This window comes from Vicia villosa, linkage group LG5, assembly GCF_029867415.1.
Source record: "Vicia villosa cultivar HV-30 ecotype Madison, WI linkage group LG5, Vvil1.0, whole genome shotgun sequence".
NCBI classification, from domain to species: Eukaryota; Viridiplantae; Streptophyta; class Magnoliopsida; order Fabales; family Fabaceae; genus Vicia; species Vicia villosa.
This window is the reverse complement of record NC_081184.1, coordinates 140616701-140637106: the sequence shown is the minus strand read 5'-3', so window position 1 is coordinate 140637106 and position 20406 is coordinate 140616701. Positions and strand designations below refer to the sequence as shown.

The following is a 20406-nucleotide window of genomic DNA, read 5'->3' as shown; positions in this document are numbered from 1 at the left end:
CATTTGCCTCGTGATTTTATATAACTCGCCACTATAAGGTTATGTTTTATTTTTTTATTATAAACTATATTTTTGTTGACAAAATAAAAAGTCTATTTTATTTTGCCCAGGCTTTAGAATTTTTCTGGCTTCGCCACTGTTGGAGATAGAGTATTGAAAGAGTATATATATAGAGGGACACTCCTCATCTTACCAACCGGTTTTGTAAGGATGAGTTAGGTTAAACTCTAATATGATATCAGAGCCTATCGATCGGACCATGGGCCGCCCACTATTAATATTCATGCACCAAGCCCAAAAAAACGAGTGCTGAGCGTGAGGGGGGTGTATTAGGAAGATTCTAAAGTCCACTTCCTTTAGCATGCTCCATATCTATAGAAGTGGCTATAAGACATTTTAACTTTATCAAATTTATGTTACCTTAATAAGACCTAATATCATCCTCCAAAATTTAAATTTGGTAGTCACGTTTAGCCATCAACTTACTGCATACTCAAGAACTCTTCGATTGATGAACACTTATATTTTTATTTCTTTCATATCATCTATCTTCATTTATCTTTACTTTATCTTTACTGTTGAGAATGATCTTTCATATCATCTATTTTCATTTATCTTTACTGTTGAGAATGGAATGTAAATTAGAAACCAATCATCTTTTCATCTAAAGTATTTTCGTCAGCATATCTCTCTTAAGATTTCAACCACCTATCTTAATTGGATTTCAATTTGGCGCCTCAATTGCCATATAATTGACTCAAGTTTAAAAACACATGGGACCTGAAAATTAATTTTGGACGGACTAGATTTGGTCCAACCAAGTGTTGTTGAAGTTTCAATGAAAGCATATACCTAATGGCTAACACAAAGGATTGTATTGGTACTTCGAACATATTGGTAAAATGGTAAAAGTAGAAAAATTCATTTTTTTTAAGGTGAAATATAAATTAACATTAAGTTATTTAACTCTTCTAAACTATTAAAAACAAGTATCATAGCCAAGATACTTGCCCATGCTAAAGAGCCACCATCATGCAAACACGGTACACACGGTGTGTTTGTTTCATGACTTAAAATTATATTTTTTGAAATATTATTTTTTGGATTATTATTTTTGAAAATATTGTTCCAATTTACGTGTTAGGTAGAAATTTAGATTTCTAGACATACTAATAAAATTTGTTTAATTTTAAATTATAAAAAAATAAAAAATAGTAATAATTTTAAAAGTTAGAGTTGGTTTAACTTATTTCCATGAGAATATTTTATTCTCACCCTTTATGCCTTAGAATAAGAATTGAAAAACTATGTATAAATAATATTCTTTGGAATAAAAAAATTTTTGAAATAATTTTTTAAGACTTAAATCAAACATGGGAACATTGCATTCCCATAGTCCTATACCAAAAAATATTTTTTGTAACCATGAAACAAACACAAATCACCCTCACTGATAATAGAATTTGCAAAATCAAGTTTCCTAATTTTTGTTTTTGTTGTTTGTTCTAAAAGTACCCTAACTTTTGGGGATTAATATCAAACACTAATTATAGTAATGGTGATCAGTATCACACATAAAAGAGTTTTAAAGAACTTTGAAAATAGAAATTCAGAGTTATGAACCTAAGATTTAAACATCACAACTACACTTTTAAGTTCTTAAGATGCTAATGGTCATGAACATCTATTCTAACAGGCATATGCAAATTGACAATATTGCTAATAGCATTTGACTTTTGACATACTAAATTGCCAGACAGAAATGTAAAATAGTTTCCAATAGTTTTTGACAGTAGCATGCTTTCAAGATGATCATTAACAGAGACGATCTTCTTCAACTTTACCCTCTGCAAAAAAGTTTAAGATACATTAAAATTTATGTTCCCTACCAAATACAAATATGAAAGTATAATCTTATGCAAGCTATAAACAGATTGTTCACAATATTGTTTTCTAAATGTTATCTAAAGAAACATATATATCAATTGAAGTAGAAAACCAAATACAAACCAAAGATGCTTTTAGATTTCCTGAATGTGAAACTAAATTATTAGGAAATCAAATAATCATACTTTAATTGAAACCTATAGGGAAATGAGAAAAGTCTTGAAGTCTAACCTTGGAGAGAAATGGCCCGGTTTGCTTGAGCATCAGCTCTAGTGTTAGAGTCCTTTAAACAAGAAAAAAAATAGTTAAGAACATGTTATTTGTTAACTAAGAGGCAAAAACATAAGGAAATGTAGTATAAAAACCAAAGAGATGATTTAGTCATAACTGAAAGTAAACATTCATATAATTAAGAACCTAATGTCATTGATGCAATTAATCTCTGAAAACATAACTAGGATGCTGAGCTTCTATTCAACATAGTTTAGTTATTCAAGCATTTGGAAATTCTTCTTCTAAAGCATTTTTAGACAGGCATTCAAGTTAAAAAATCATAATAAAGCAATATCCAATTGAAACAGGGGCAAGGGGCAACATTATAGACAAAATTATTAAATAAATACCCTAGAAATGTGCTGAATGCTAAATGAGCGAAAGTTATCCCTCAGCTCCAAAGCTTCATCACATAAGCTCCTTAGATGCGGATTGTTAATTCTCCAGGAACCTTGAAACTGTTTAGAAAAGAAAAATGTATACTTTATGAAAAGTAGCAATGGGTAAAACTTAAACAATATCAAACCAATCAGGAGGAATATGAAACTAAATAAATTTAAAGGAGCCTTTCTTTTTAGGGAAGGGGATGGTTCCTATGATTGTTGTTTTTGAGAAATTCTCAAAAACAGGAGTAATATTTTGTGAACAATTGGACTGTGCTTTCATTTTATCAACATTCAAGTAGATATTTAAATTTCAGTAATGAAATAAGGCTTTTGTTCTTTCTATGTGCTGATAATGCATATTAAAAAATAGAAAGAAAAAAAAACCTGATTGATAACAAGCTGAGAGTCTCCTTGGACATTGATGTTCACACATCCTTTCTTTATCGCTTGCTCCAGTCCTAAAATTAATGCGCGATACTCAGCAGCATTGTTTGTTTGATATCCCAGCCCTTCGCGGAAACGATACAGCTGCGGAGAAAACAAAAACATGAGTAAGCTACACCTTAAAGAGTATAATCTAATTGAATTGTTGCATTAGTTTAATACCAGACTCCCATCTTGATCAAGCAGGACAGCTCCTGCACCAGCTGGTCCAGGGTTTCCACTGCATGCACCATCGAACTGAAGGGTATAAAATCGCTGCAAATAAGATATAGACCTTTAGAGTTAACAAATGATCGTCAAAACAATACAGAAGATTTCCAAAAATGAAGAAAAGCAAGCAAAGCAGTTCATGTGGAGCTTGGACAGTCACCAACTCTTTGTTGTGCTGTTATTTGAAAATTAAATGAGAAAAGTCTGTGTAACTAGTAAATTCTTAATGCCTAACAGAGGATCTAAATTCTAATATTAGGAAATGTTAAAGTTTAACTTATAAAAGCAGGTATGACATTACTTTTTAACAGATCAAAATATACTAAAAAGAAGCTTCAACGGGAAGCCAATCAATCACACAAATCACCGCAGTCGATGAATACACAGAACCACCACCAAAGGAGATACGAGAAGTATGAAAATACGTTTTTACTGAAAATCCTAAAAACATTACATCATGCATAGCATTGAAGAGAGAAATTAAAAATGCAATAGATTACTTCAGCTGATAGCACAATCAGTAAATTTGTTAGATCCTTCGTATAAGAACTAACATTAGAACTAAAAACTCCAAATCAAAATCACAATCAATTACACACAGAACCACCGCCAAAGAGATGCGAGAAGTATGAAAAAACGTTTCACTCAAAATCAAACGTTATAGCATTACATCATGCATAGCATTGAAGAGAGAAATTAAAATGCAATAGATTACTTCAGCTGATAGCAGAAACAGTCGTTTGTTAAATCCTTCCATTAATCACTTACATTAGAAGTAAAAACTCAAAATCAAAATCAAGATCAAGATCAAAATCAAAATCAAAACCAAACTCAAAAACAAAATCAAAATCAAAACCAAAATCAAAAACTACTCTACTGTGTGTTGTTCAAACAAGTAATCAACATGCATTGCATTGTAGTTTCAAGGAAGAAGATAGCGGAAAATGGAAGAAGAATACGAAGAAGATGATGAATCGCTCACCTGGTTTCTACGACTCATGATTTCTCTCTCTCTTTTCAACTCCAATTCTTGCTCTGATTCTTGTAAATGAAATAGAGCTATAACTGAATTACTATTTATATTTCACGAAAACTATCACAAAAAAAAAATTTAACCGAGTAGTTAGTTACGGATTTTAAATATTTATGAACCAAAATGAAGTATTTGCTTCAATTACTGCTATTTTAATTACTCTAAACGAAATTAACATTTGATTTAGTTCTTATTTTAAATTATAAGAGACTAGATGTAGAAGATTCTAGAATAGTTTGTTACAAATTTCCTAACAAACTCGGGTAAAAAATAACTATGGTAAAATAAAAACTAACTAGGGTAACTCTAGTGTGTACTATGGTAATACTAGTGATAATGCAAATACTGTGAATCTTATATCACTCTATTATTTTTATTTTTTGAAATTTGGTGTTGATATTGAGACTAACGTAAATTTTTTGTTCCCATTTCATTTCATGTTCTTTTCCCCCTTTATTTTCATAATAATACATCTCTTTTTTTCATCATTATTTATATTTTATCTATTTCAAACAAAAATAAAATTGAATTGAAACCTATGAACCACAGACATGTCGAATTTAATCTTGACACTGACACGGCAACACTGATAATAATTTGAAAAAACAATAAATTATAGGTAATTTCAAATGTCGGTGCAGGTGTTCGACCCTAACACAGACACAGACACGCCTTTTTTTTGAAGTGTCGGTACTACATAGATTGAAACCATTGACAGCCTCGTACAAATATTGTCTAACCCGCCAATTGTGAGAATTTATCTTGCCACCCCAAAGTTATACATGTCACCTCCTATTTTACATTATTTTTAAAATGTCCTTGAAATTATTTACTCAAAATTTTTATTTTAAAAAAAAATTAATGTTGCTAAAATCATTAAAAAGCAAATTTTCGATACCGCAGAGCAAATTTCCGGTACCTCTTTTTGGCCGAATCCGGAAATTCTTTATTTTTTACAAAATTCCGGTATCCATTTACTGGAAATTTCAAAATTTCTGTTGCGATTTACCAATTTTTTTAAAAATTCCGGTAATTTTACAAAATTCATTACCCCGTCCCGGAAATTTCACGAACTTCTGGTGTGCACCTGAAATCTATAATGTAAGAAAATTAATAGTTGTGGAAAAGTCTAAAATACCATTTTTCATGACACTATCAGCAAGTATGATTTCATCGTCGTCGAGTTATATGCCTCATGGTATATTTCTAATCTGCTATTTTTTAACGTTAATGCTCGATTCGTTGTTTTTTTGTTCTGATTTGTTTTACTTGCTTTCACTCTTTTCTAGATCATAAGGTGTGCTCATTGTAAGAAGCTTTCTTCAAAGATGATTTATTTATTTTCCTTTTTTTCTTTCTTTCTATAATTATTTTAGGGTTTTGTTTTGTGTTCAAGTTCTATGATTAAGTAAATGAAAATGTTGAGGTTCTTTCATGTTGATTTATGCAGTTTCTATCTTGAGCAGTCTTGAAATTTTATTTGTTTTGACTAAAGTTGATGCCAATGAGGAGAAGGGATTCCCAACAATTAAGATTTCACTATGCTGTCGCACCTTAGCTGAATTTGATTTATACTTGCATTCAAGTTCTATGTGCATCCCTTGATGATTGCTCAGATTTTTATTTTTGACTCTGGCAGTATGGTTGTGCCAACAATCTTATTAACATTAATTATAACCGAATCGCAATTTTCACTTATTGAATATCTATTTTTGGGTATGTTAATTATAAAACTATTATTATTTATTTAATCATTTGTTGTTTCACTCAAATATTAATACTCTTTCTTATGAGTAGCCAGTACTGATGCAAATACTAGCCTGATACGTAGCATGAGTTTAACTATGGGATGTGGAAGCCTTTTTGCAGTATAATAACCAATAATTTTGTGATCCATTCACTTATCAAATTGAAAATGAACTATCCACTCACTTATTTTATTTTTCTTATTCATCGCTAAAGGAAAGGAATAGCATGCATTTAGGGAAGGTGCAAGACAGCAATGGAATTCAGTGAAATGTTACTTTCCGAAAGCAAGTGATATATTTGTTTTCTTTGATCATTGCTTTTGTGTAGAATAGCTGCAATCTTTGTTTCAATTTGGAGCAACAAAGTAATTGAGAGATTGAAAAGGTTTATGAATAGATCTATGAGACAGGTGCAAATAGAGCCTCAATTATGAGATTTTTAAATTGGAAATGAGACTTGGGATCTAAATTCTATAGTAAACAAATCATCTATTTTTATTGCTTTTGGATACCTAAAATTTGTTTTTGCTATAACTAGGAAGTGGCAAATATTTCCAAGTAGCATGTAAGAGGGAGATAAATTTGTTTATGATTGCTGACTCAGATTAGTTTGTAATTAAAAAAGCAATTGTTGATGATTACATAAACACTTTGTCAATTTTTTAGTAATTAAAAAACAATTCACTAAATATACAATGTAAATCAATCTATGTGTACTACATCTATTACATGGTTCGTGTCTAAATGTACTATATTTATTTTAGCTTTATACAAAATCAATTCCTTAACAGAAGAATATTTGCTCAAGTTTTCCACTTTTTAGATAAGGTGTTCTTTAATGTCATCTATTTTTTTTTGGTGTTGGCTAGCTAGTTCTAATCCGTCTAGATTATGTAGTTTTTATAATTGGTATTCTGTTCCTTTGGATTGTTTCAAATATTTGTAGGTGTTCCGGTTTGTAAGGGTTGCATCCCTAGTGCTGGCTCTATCAATCAATTGCTTATTGAAAAAAAAAAAAAAAATTTCCACTTTTTGTTTTGAAAATTTTCCACAAAATAGCTAAGACCATACTTTTTAATCACGCTCAGACCAACCATGACCTATAGGTCTATTACAGTCACATTCAGTCAACTAATTAAACATCAAAGCCGCCCCTACTCCTCTGCTCAGTGCTCTCTAAATTAAAAATATATTCTAATGCCAAACTTTATGTACTCTTTTAAACAGTACCCTTAGACTTTAAACACAGGTGTGTTCAATTACGTAGTGAGTAAAAAAAAAAAATTAATAAAGTTTGTTTTCTCATATAATTGAAATTATATAAATTATATGAAATAGGATAAACGACACTATTGATCAAAATATTAAATAATAAAAATTTATTGTCAATTTTCTTCAAATATGTGAAAAAAATTAGAGGAGTTTATTAAAAATATTGAGTAAATATTTTTAAATTGTATTTTGTTTTATAAAATAATTGTTTTATTTAAAAAAACTAAAAAGATGGACTTATCTATTACAAATTTCAATAGTTTTTTCTTTTTCCAACTTCTTATTATTATGATAATTTATGGGTGTTCAAAATCACATCCCACCCAAAAGCGTATATCATGCGTACGCACAGATTTGTTCAACTTCCTATTTATATTGTTCTAAATATTATTATATACGAAAAATTATATTTATGATATAAATATTTATGATCCAAAAATTGTATACGGGAAAAAAATTTATTATTGATCTAAATATTTTTATATACAAAAATTTAATATTGACCCATATTTTTTTGTAAACAATACCTAAACAAAAATAATATTTGTACACGGAAAAAAATCTATTAATAATATTTTTATATACGAAAAATGATATTTATAATTCAAATATTTTTTATTTAAGAATGATATACAGGAAAAAATGTAGTATTGATCTAAATATTTTTATATACGAAAATTTACCATTGATACATATGTTTTTGCAAACAATGCCTACACAAAAATAATATTTATATACGGAAAAAATCTAGGTTAAATTACAGTTTTGGTCCCCTTATTTTGGCAAACTCATGAAATTAATCCCCCTATTTATTTTTTAAATAGTTTTGGTCCCCCATGTCCATTTTTCATTCAAAAAACAGTGTGTACTATTTTTTAGATACGTAACATACTTTTATTGACTTAGAATAAGAAATATTAATCATTGACAATGTTTTTTTCCTATAATCGTCTTCTCTGATCGTCGTCTTTTTCTAACTCTTCTAAAAGAATAAGTCAAATATTGTGTGATAGCCAATTTGTAAAATCTAAGTTTACTGATTTTTGTTGTTGTCGTATGTTCTACAAGTACCCTAACTTTTTGGGTCATAACATCAAACATACAATAATGATGGTCATCTACAATATAAGAAAGTTAAGTGCTATGGAAATACCAAAAATGCCCTTTTTCTAAATCCTCTTCATTTAGACTGTCCACGTGGACACTCTCTTTGCATTAGTTTTTTTCTCTTTCCAATTTCACTTCTCTTTTTTCTCAGCTTTCTCCTTCTCTTTTATCGCAAAATCTTATTAAACTTTTCATCTCTCTCTTCTCTTTCTTCATCTCTCTTTCTACAACAAACCCTAATTTCCAATCACAAAATTTGACCTCATTTTTCTCTCCTCATCCATCTTATCGTCCTGCTTCTTCTTCAAACTATTTGGGAAATTTACATGACAAATCTTCTTCTTCTGCATACCCATAAATTGTTATTACAGTTTATTTTCATGATTTTGATTTGGTGATTTAGATTTTGATTTAGTTTTTGTTGTTTCAGGTTTAATGGTGTTGGCTCAAGTGAAAAAAGGGGGAGATTCGCGACGGTTTGGTAAGAAAAGCTTCACTTTTTATATTTTAGATCTGGGTCTAATTGTTTTAAAGTGTTTTACACTCTCTCCGCCTTTGTGAATCAACATCCACCGTTTGGATTCTAAATAATCAACACCTGTTGATTCAATGGTAGGTTTGATAGTTGTGTTGCTCTAATTTTAGGGTTTTGTTTCTTTAGGTATTTTTGTTTGATCTTATTTTTTATTTCGGTGACAAGTTTCTCTTTTTTTTCTTCTGATTTTGATAATGTTTGATCTCATTTTGTTGTAGGAAAAAGTATAGATTCTTTTTGTAGATTTGAATGGTTCAATCACTTGACTCTAAACATATTGTTTTATTAGAATGAATAATATGTTTAGGAATTCATGACTAAAGGTTCAGTAAATAGTGTAATATTTCTCTTTCAGGAACAAGGCATGGTCCTCCAATCAGTTCTGAAGCAGTAAGGCAAAGAGTGTTCCACTGCTTGAATCATTTGATTGTGCTTTTTCTTTATTTTCCAATCTTGCTTTTTGGTGTATCATAGGTTGAAACTCATGTTGTTGTTTGTCTTATAATTTTTTATTCAGATCTAAAAAAATAGCTGATTACATTTTGGATCTGGATTCTATTTCCATCTCCTTAAGGTAATTTTTTATACTTCTTTTTATCCTACTTTTTTGTTGGTTTTGTGTTTTACATATATTTGAGGATCTCAATGTTATGAAAAAATATTCTGCATATCTTTTTATTTGATTATTTTTGTTGAAAATGAAGTATGATCAATATTATTTATTGTGTTTATATTGCTTTTAAAAAAAATTATGTGCAGTTTTGTTTCTAATTTTAAGATTGATTGTTATTATTTGTTCCTGATATTTTATTTATGCTTTATTTAGACTGAATAATAATTACTTCTTTTGTTTTTACATAATCGATGTATCAATTTGAAAACGGATTGAAATATGTGTACAAGTTCAAATTCAAGTCAAAAAAGGCCACATCAACATGACAATGATATAATTTTTATGTAGTGGTAGGAAATATCAGCATCAATGGTAATATCAAAAGAAATCTCTGATCTATTTCTTCCATAAATTATAGATCTTCTTTTTCTATTTTTGATATTCATGCCACTTTTTTTAAAAATCTTTTTCATTTGTTTTGTTTTTTCAGGTCACTGATATGAAAACGAAAAAGGTTAAATAAGATGGACATTTTCTTAGCATTATTTTCACTTCTTTTTATTTTTATTAGTTGTTCTCTCTTCTTTTCTGGAATTTGTTATATATATTTTAAATTTTATAATTATGAAGTAATGTGACTATTTTTGTAATTTTATTAAATATTGAGATTGAAAAAAATTCTATTATTTATTTTAATGTAATGTCTTTTATCATTATTATTATAATTATTATTGATATTATTGTCATCATCATTATAATAAAACAAGTCTAAATTGGTAACGATTAAAATATGTTTCAATAAAAAAATATGAATTTTATTGGATGTTATCATATCATGTTAAAATATTATATATAAGATTTTATTATTGCATTGTATCCTCTTAACTTTAAATATTATATCAGGTTAAAATATTATATATAATAGTTTATCATATCATACTATAAAAACCATTTAATATAATATATAATAGATTATAGAATAGGTCATAGTATACTGTGATGTATCCTGCAAGTCAAATCTACACTGTCTCTTGCAAGTCAAATCTACTCTGATTCTCTTTTTAATGCTTTGCTACCTCATTAATTGTTCTTTTGATAAAATAGTGTAGGTAAAGAGAAAGAGAGGGAATCTTTTTTAAATTTTTTTCTGACACAATGTCTCCTTAATGTTTAAATGATTTATTTATTATTTTTCCCCCTTTTTTGAAAATCATGATTCATGATTCATCTCTATTTGTGTAGTGAAATAAGATAAAACCATTAATTTATGCTCTGCTGTTTTCTTCTTCGTCATCATTTTGATTCAAAAAATTGTAAAGATCTCAATTTCTCTTTCTACGAAATTATATTGCTATCAAAGTCTTTTAGTAATGATTTAAAGAAATTGAAACTAAGTTACCTGTTTACAAATAGTATTTACACCGATAACTAAATTTAAATGTGTGTTATTCTAAAATCATGTCATTCCTTAAATGTATATATTTTTAGATTGTATGGTATACTATTAAACAATTGCCACATTTGTAACATAAATTTAAATAATGTTTTATTTAATACAATATAAAATGATTTTTATGTAGAAATATACTTTCATGTGTCTTAAATATTTAGGAGAACGATAGATAAATTTATTATTTCCTTGAAATGATAGTTAGGTATGGGAATCATAATAAATACCTTTAAAATTTAAAATACCTTTTTAAAAGAAATAATCATTTGTAAAAAAATTTGGTCAAAAAAATCATTCGTAAAAAATAAACATTTGTTGTTCATTTTTAAAAGTATTTGAAATATAAAATCAAACATTAATTAATAACTAATTAATAACATTTTATTACTATATATTTTAAACTTCAAAATAATATTTATAACCTTAATATGTTTTTCAAATTTATAAAAAAGAGATATGTCAGAAATAAATGCAAAAAATATTTCTTTTTGTGGAATTAAAAGATAAAGATAGAAGCTTAGGTATATAAAAGATATTTCTTTTTGTGGAATTAAAAAATATTTCTTTTTGTGGAATTAAAAGATAAAGATAGTAAAACATGAGCCATTGAACAATTCAAATATTTCTTGGACAACACAATATATTATACTGTATTTTATTATTTTTGACCCAACTCAATCACTTCTCCACAATTAATGCAACCAAAAAATAGTTTTCTTTCTTTCAATGCTTGATGAGTTTATGGATTTTTTAATAACTTCTTGTATGCTTAAAATTTAAAAGATTTATTTTAATATTAAATTATATAAAGATAATACTTACAAGATTTACAAGATTTGTTTTAATACTTATATGTTTTTATACGAAAAAAAAAAATTATGATATTTTGTATTAATTTATGGTAGCTAATAAATTTCAATTAATTTGATTAATTTAATTACCATTTAATTTCTTATTATTCAGTATCATTTACTATCATAATAGTCATTTTAATGATTTTGGTAGTAAACAATTTTAATGTTAAAGTTTTTTTGGTGATAAAATAGACTTAGCCAACAAAAATAAATGATTTTATTTTAAGGTTCAAAACACATTCCAATGCAATAAAATGTAATAATTTCGAAAATAAAGATTGAAAAGATATTACTTTCAAAGACTTATAATCAATTAAATAAATCAAAATACTACATATGAAAAAGTCAAGTAAAAAAGTCAAGTCAAATAATTGGTTGAAATTGATATGGGATATGTAAATTTTTAAATATATATATATATATATATATATATATATATATATATATATATATATATATATATATATATATATATATATATATATATATATATATATATATATATAAGAAAATAATATATAAGAAAATTTATGCTTCTAAAATAAAATTAATAATATTTTGAAGTTAGTTTTAGTGTATAAAATGTGATGCAAAAATAAGATTATGTTTTACTAAACCTTTTGTACATGGAACATGAAGTTATTGATCAAAATATTGATTATTAACGAGACATGAAATTACTGATCAAAATATTGATTATTAACGGGACATGAAGTTACTGATCAAAATATTTTTTAAGGTACACGAGTACATGAAGTTATTGATAAAACTAATATTTGTACATGAGAACATGAAGTTATTGATCAAAATATTGATTATTAACGGGATATGAAGTTACTGATCAAAATATTTTTTATTAACTATACATTCAATTATTATTTTTCACGGTAAGATTTCATAAGATTTCTCTTTAATTTTTCTCATATTTTTTTCATTCATAATTTTTTTAGCTTTTATTTTTTATTATATTTTTTTATCTTCTATTATTCACATATTTTATATTACAAATTTTTATTGATCTAAATGTTTTTACGGGTACCAGACATTTTTCTATACATTTAATTAATTTTTTTTACAGGTACCAGACATTTTTCTATACATTCAATTATTATTTTTTCACGGGTACCAGACACTTTTCTATACATTCAATTATTATTTTTTCACGGATACCAGACATATTTCTATACATTCAATTATTATTTTTTAACGGGTACCAGACATTTTTCTATTAAAAGATATACATCTTAAACAAATGCGCGTCCCGTACCAGAACCCGTGCGGACGCACGGGTTTGTTACTAGTGAGTATATAAGAGTTTTAAGGAACTTAGCAAATAGTAGTAATTCAGAGGAATATGCAAGCGTAAGATTCAAACATCACAAATACACTTTTAAGTCCTAACGGTGTTAATGGTGAACATCTACTCACCGAGGCATGTACAAATTGACAATATTGCAAACATTTGACATGCTAAATTGCCGGACAGAAATCTAACATAGTGCCAATAGTTTTTGAAAGTGGCATGCTTTCAAGATAATCATTAATAGAAACAATCTGCTTCAACTTGACCCTCTGCAAAAAAAAAAATTTAAATCCATTAAATTTTGTGTTCCTACCAAATACAAATATCAAAATATAATCTTGTAGCAAGCTATAAACGGATTGTTCATAATATTGTTTTTCAAAAAGTTAATTAAGGAAAAATATATCAATTGAAATAAAAAATCAAACAAAAACCAAAGATGCTTTTTGATTTCAATGCAGCTTTGCCTGCATTTTAATGGAATTCTCAATTACTAGTAGGTAATCAAAGAATCATACATTACTTGAAACCTAAGTCTTGAAGTCTAACCTTGGAGATTGACGGCCAAGTTTGCTTGAGCATCAGCTATAGTGTTAAATTCCTTTAAACAATAAAAAATAGTTAAAATCATAAGGAGTTGTGATATAAAAATCAAAGAGATAATTTAGTCAGAACCGAAAGTAAACATTCATGTAATTAAGAACCTAATGTCACTGGTGCATGTGATCTCTAAAAACATAACCAGGATGCCAAGCTTCTATTTAACATAATTTAGTTATCACTAGCATTTGGAAATGTCTTTTTCTAGAATATATATAGACACATGCAAATTAAATCATAAGTAATACCCAATTGAGACAGAGGAAATACCCTAGGTATGTGTTTGATGCGATATGAGCAAAAGTTATTCCTCAGCTCCAAAGCTTCAACACATAAGCTCCTTAGATGCGGGTTGTTGATTCTCCATTTACCTTTAAACTGTTTAGAAAAGAAAAATGTATACTTAGCGAAAAATAGCAATGGGTAAATCTTAAACAATATCTAAACAATCAGGAGGAATATGAAACTAAATGAATCTAAAGTAGCCTTTCTTTTTTGGGAAGGGAATAGTTCCTATAGTTGTTATTGAAGAAATTGTTCATTAGTCTGACTTCTCAAATCACGTGTAATATATATTTTGTGAACAATTGGACTTTTTCATGCTATCAACATTCCGGTAGACATTTAAGTTTAAGTAATGAAATAGGAATAAAAACCTGTTTGACAACAAGCCGGGAGTCTCCTTGGATATTGATGTGCTTATATCCGTTCACTATCGCTTGTTCTAGTCCTAAAATTAATGCATGATACTCAGCAGCATTGTTTGTCTGATAGCCCAGCCCTTTGCGGAAGCGATTCAGCTGCGGAGAAAAAAATATGAGCAAGCTACATCTACATCTTAAAGAATATAATCTAATAGAATCGTTGCATTAGTTTAATACCACATTCCAATTTTCATCAAACAGGACAGCTCCTGCACCAGCTGGTCCAGGATTTCCCCGGCATGCACCATCAAACTGGAGGGTATAAAAACGCTGCAAATAAGATTTAGAACTTTAGAGTTAACTTATGTTTGTCAAAACTTTATAGAAGATTCCAATTAGTCAGGATTTATATATTGTCAAAACAATACAGAAGATTCCTAAAAATGAAGAAAAACAAGCAAAGCATTATTTATTCTGTATTATGTATGTGTACGAAACTCACATCTAAATGCAATATTTTAATTATGTAAAATGAAATAATTACATATTTTTTGTAAAAAAAAAACAACAAATTAGAGAGAAACAAGTCAAAAGAAACTTTGATGGGAAGCCAATCTATCACGCACTCTTAACGGCAAGATATCAGTTGCCTAAGAACAGAACCACTGTCAGTAAATACACAGAACCACCACCAAATGAGATGCGAGAAGTATGAAAATAAAATACGTTTTAACTCTGTTGAAATGAAAATGCTAAAAACATTACATCATGCATTACATTGAATAGAGAAAGTAAAATGCAATAGATTACTTCTTCAGCTGATGGCAAAAACAATAAATTTATTAGATCCTTTGAATAATCACTAATATTAGAAGTAAAAACTCAAAATCAAAAACAAAATAAAATGCTACACTAATGTGTTCAAACTAGTGTCATTGCATTACATTTTCAAAGAAGAAGAAAATAGCAGAAAATGGAAGAAGAAGAAGAAGATGGATGGCTCACTTGGTTCCCAGTTTCATCAAACAGTACAGCTCCTGTACCAGCTGGTCCAGGATTTCGCCTGGATGCACCATCATATCGTAGGGTAAAAAAACGCTGCAAATAAGATTTAGAACTTTAGATATAACTTATGATTGTTAAAACTTTAAACAAGATTTCAATTAGTCAGGATTTATATATTGTTAAAAAATTACAGAAGATTCTCAAAAAATGAAGAAAAGCAAGCAAAGCATGTGGAGGCTGTGAGTGAGCAAATATGTATTCTGTATGTGTATGAAACTCACATCTAAATGCAATATTCTAATTACATATTATTGTAACAAAAACTACATATTAGAAAGAAACAAATCAAAATAAACCTAAAAAAACTTCAACGGGAAGCCAATAAATCACTCACTGAACCGCAGTCGCCGCAACCGTGAATACATAGAACCACCGCCAAAGGAGAGGCGAAAAGTATGAAACTACGTATTAGAAAGTACCAAATCAAAATAAAACTAAAAAGAACCTTCCACGGAAAGCCAATCTATCACGCACTCATAACGGCAAGATATCAGTCGCCTAAGAACCACCGTCAGTGAATACACAGAACCACCACCAAATGAGATGCGAGAAGTATGAAAATACGTTTTAACTAGGTGTGTGTTGAAATGAAAATGCTAAAAACATTACAATTTACATCATGCATTGCATTGAAAAGAGAAATTAAAATGCAATAGATTACTTCAGCTGATTGTAAGGTCCTTTGATTAATCACTAACATTAGAAGTAAAAAACAAAATCGAAATCAAAATCAAAAGCTACACTAGTGTGTTCAAATAAGTGTCATTGCGTTGCATTTTCAGCAAAGAAAATAGCGAAAAATGGAAGAAGAAGAAGAAGAAGAAGAAGAAGAAGAAGAAGATGGATCGCTCACTTGGTTTCCATAGTTCATGATTTCTCTTTCTGCCTTTCAACTCCAATTCTTTCTGTAATGCTTGTAAATGAAAAAATAGAGGAATAAAGTGACGTTATTGCAAAAATACACAACGGAATGGTTTGTTATGACAACTGTACCGGATTTTAAATATTTATTAACCAGTATAAAATATTTGCTTTCAATTACAAGAGATTAGTATTTACTTTCATTTCTATTTTAAATTTTAAGAGACTCCTAAATAAAATAGTGGTAGATTGAAGAAAAAAGTTTGTTAGAAATTTACTACTACTACTCAGCCTAACAAACTCCGTAAAAAGTAGTAACTATGTAAAAAGTAACTATGGTTAAATAAAAACTGACTAAATTAACCACAATACTGCAATGAGTGTGGCACTACTACTAGTTAATGGCAATATTGTGAATGTACGTCACTACAGTACAGTTATTTTTTTGAAACTTGGGGTTGATTTTGAGACTAACGTGAAACGTTTTTCATTTCAGACTTTTTCCCCTTATTCTCATAATGCATACTATCTTTTTTCATTACAAATAAAATAACTAATTAGAAAACAAAAATAGAAAGAAATAAGAAAAGTCGTTTTTTCAATACCACTATTTAACATAACAATGATTTAATTCTAATCAAATTAAAAATGATTTCATTCTTATTTAATTTTATTAATTTAAATACATTTAAATTTATAATGAAAATAAAGAAGAATTAAACCGCTATTAATATGATAAGTCATTCAAATTTAAAATGAAATTAAATCAAAATAAACCACTTTTAATATGATAGAAATCAAATATTATTAGATCAATATTGTGATATTAAAAATGACACGACATTTCATTAAATATTTTATTTATAATTTTATATAAATTATTTATTATTAAAATATTAATTTCACTTTATTAGGATAGATAATATAAATTTAAAATTTTATTTTAACTAATATGTGTGAATATGATAGATATAAATATGTTAGTTTTATAAAAACTAAATATGGCATCTTCATTAAAGATGCCTCTTCTTTAAACATGTCTATTTGAAATAAGGGGGAGAGTATGATGTTATTTTTTTAATTAATAAATAAATAATATAAAATAATGTATTTCATCAATATTTATTATAATGTAAATATAATAAATTAAAAATTATATTTATTTTAACAAAAAAAATTGATATTTCCTGGCCCAAACCAACCAATTAATCACTTCAATTTCTTTATCAAGCCCACTTACCATCTGTCAGTCACCAACTTAGTCACCAACTCATGTTAACATGAAGTCCAAATTAAAAAGAAAGAAAATGTTTAATTTTTTATGTTGCTTTGTTGCTAATATGAGAGAATCCTAATCTAACTATTAAAACAACACCGTTGTCACCACTTGAAATTGCTAAACAATAGCTGTCACCGGTTGAAATTTCAAAACAAGCACACATTTCTCTTATATGATGTAAGTTTAAGGCGCCGTCTAAGGTGAGCGATGTGCCTAGGTCTCTCACGGGAGAGACTAAATTTCTTTTTTTTTTTTGGGCTCAAATGAACAAGGACCATTAGATTAAGATTAGATTAGGTGTCTACACTATCAACCAATGCACTATCACACACAATATCACTACCCTCCCTTACACATTCTCCTCTCTCTCCATCTCTCACATCTTCTCTTTTCTTCTTCACTTTATACCACTGTACTTCTTCATTCTTTTTCTGCAGCCCTTAATCAATAATTAAATACATGTCAAATATTTGTATTCATAAATATAATTAAATATGAGACATATATTTTTTACTATTAAATAAGTAAATATGAAATAATTTGACCTATATTTATTGTGCTATTAACAATAATTAATTCCACGCTATTTCTCTTACAAATATGATTCACTTTTATTTTTACATTTTTATTAATAATATTTTAAATCAATTTATAATATTTATATGTTTTTTTTATAAACAATATTTATATGTTTTTAAACATATTAATTCATTCATAATCATTATAAAACTTTGTTTTCAATTAAAAGCAAAATTTTATTAAGATTACAATAAATAATTGTTAATTTGTATTTAAGATAGTATTTAATTCGGTAAAAAAAAACAGATAGTATTTAATTTTTAGATTAATATTATTTTAATTTTAATTTAATTATAAAAAGTGTGTTATTTTTCAAATACGGAAAAACTGTGATATTTTTCAATCAACAAAATATACTTACAATACAGTAGATGTTATGTTATTGATTAAAAAATATAATTAAAAAGAATTATAAAGACATTGCGGTCTTATATAGATGCATTCTATCAAATATAAATATACTATTTAAATATAGAACCTATTTTTATCAACTTCCAAGGTATTTTAATATTTATATAAATTAACAATAATGTTAAATTATTCAATTAATTTTTAGGGTTATTACCATTTTTGCCCCCTGCCATATAGGCGACTTTTGGTTTACCCCCAGTAAGCAAATGGCACACTCCAAGTTGGAAAATTTATTTGTGGGAAATTTCTAAAATTTTGTGGAAAATGTGAATTGAACCCATGACCTATTGATTGAAAGAGAGGGGTGCTACGACTAGGCCAATTAACTTGTTTTGTTTTCTTTCTTTACTCAAATGTATCAATTACATAATACCTCTTTTTCCAAACTTGAAAGAGCTAGTATAATAAATTAATTTATACTATTTTATAATAATATTTTATAATATTTTATAAATTCGAAATAATGTCCTTGTGAATTAAATAATTTTGAAACTAATTATATATAAAGTATTTAATTCATAATTATTTAACGAAAATTCTGAAATTAAAAATAATAGTTTATAATATTTTATAAATTCAAAATAATATCATTGTGAATTAAATAATTCCGAAACTAATGATATTAGAAAATATTTTGAATAATTAATATAAACCATTATTTAATATTAGATTGTTATTAATTTATAAATTGTACAATATAAACTATTATTAATTCAGAATTATTTAATAGTTTCAAAATTATTATTGAAAATTGTTATATAAACCATTATTGTTATATAAACCATTATTTAATAGTTTCAAAATTATTATTTAATAGTTTCAAAATTATTATTTAATATTGTTATATAAACCATTATTTAATATTATACTGTTATTAGTTTATTAGTTTCAAAATTATTTAATTCACAAGGAAATTATTTCTAATTTATAAACAATTATTTTTAATTTTAGAATTTTAGTCCATTAATTCATAATTATATTACTAAAATTTATAATTTACAAATTATTTTTAATTCACATTTATGTTATTTAAATTTCACATTTAAATCTCACATTTAAATTTAAAACCTTATTTCAAATTTAAAAAATATTTTTTCGTTATAAAGAACATTATTTATAATTTATTAAATATTTTAATTTTCATATTTATGTTATTTAAATTCATATTAATTTTTTAAAACATTATTTCAAATTTATATAGAGTCTAAAAATATACTATAGGTTCAGTTTTTAATGTTTACGTATTTATATACTATAGGTTCATAATATACTCTAGATTCTAATGTTTATTCTAAAAATATACTATAGGTTCATTTATATTATTTAAATTTGTATTAATTCACATTTTTTAAAACATTATTCAAATATATAACATGAACATTATTTAAATAAATTTATTATTATTAATTTCAGTTTATTATAAATTAATTTATTATACTAGCTCTTTCAAGTTTGGAAAAAGAGGTATTATGTAATTGATACATTTGAGTTGAGAAAGAAAACAAAACAAGTTAATTGGCGTAGTGGTAGCACCCCTCTCTTTCAATCAAGAGGTCATGGGTTCAATTCCCATTGTCCACAAAATTAATAAAAACAACAAATTTATCCAGCGCGCCACATAGGCACTTGGAGTGTGCCATTTGCTGTCAAGGTCTAAAACGACAGAATCTTCATTTGGCAAGGTTAGTTTTACAAAACAAAAAAAAATTTAACCCTAATTTTTATTGTACTATTTTTGAATCGATGATAATATTAAATGTTAAATTATATGAACAATAATTATAAAATTTGTTTTAATTGTTAATAATAGATGATAATCTCAAATATTTTCATTATTTTTAATTCTACCATT

The 20406-nt window shown here is 27.0% G+C and overlaps 2 protein-coding genes across 2 annotated transcripts; both read right to left on the bottom strand.

Annotated features, from left to right (window-relative positions):
• Nucleotides 1-1635: 1635 nt before the first annotated feature.
• Nucleotides 1636-4253, bottom strand: LOC131607563 (uncharacterized). The gene is made up of 6 exons (XM_058879549.1): nt 4183-4253; nt 3153-3245; nt 2931-3074; nt 2511-2618; nt 2119-2170; nt 1636-1847 (listed from the first exon to the last, which is right to left on the bottom strand). Exons 1-6 carry the CDS (start codon nt 4198-4200, stop codon nt 1816-1818), a joined length of 447 nt encoding a protein of 148 aa, XP_058735532.1. The 5' UTR covers nt 4201-4253; the 3' UTR covers nt 1636-1815.
• Nucleotides 4254-13199: 8946 nt separating this feature from the next.
• Nucleotides 13200-16288, bottom strand: LOC131605613 (uncharacterized). Its single transcript, XM_058877949.1, has 8 exons — nt 16278-16288; nt 15759-15825; nt 15365-15457; nt 14597-14689; nt 14372-14515; nt 13986-14093; nt 13665-13716; nt 13200-13384 (listed from the first exon to the last, which is right to left on the bottom strand). Exons 1-8 carry the CDS (start codon nt 16286-16288, stop codon nt 13353-13355), a joined length of 600 nt encoding a protein of 199 aa, XP_058733932.1. The 3' UTR covers nt 13200-13352.
• Between the last annotated feature and the right edge of the window lie 4118 nt (nt 16289-20406).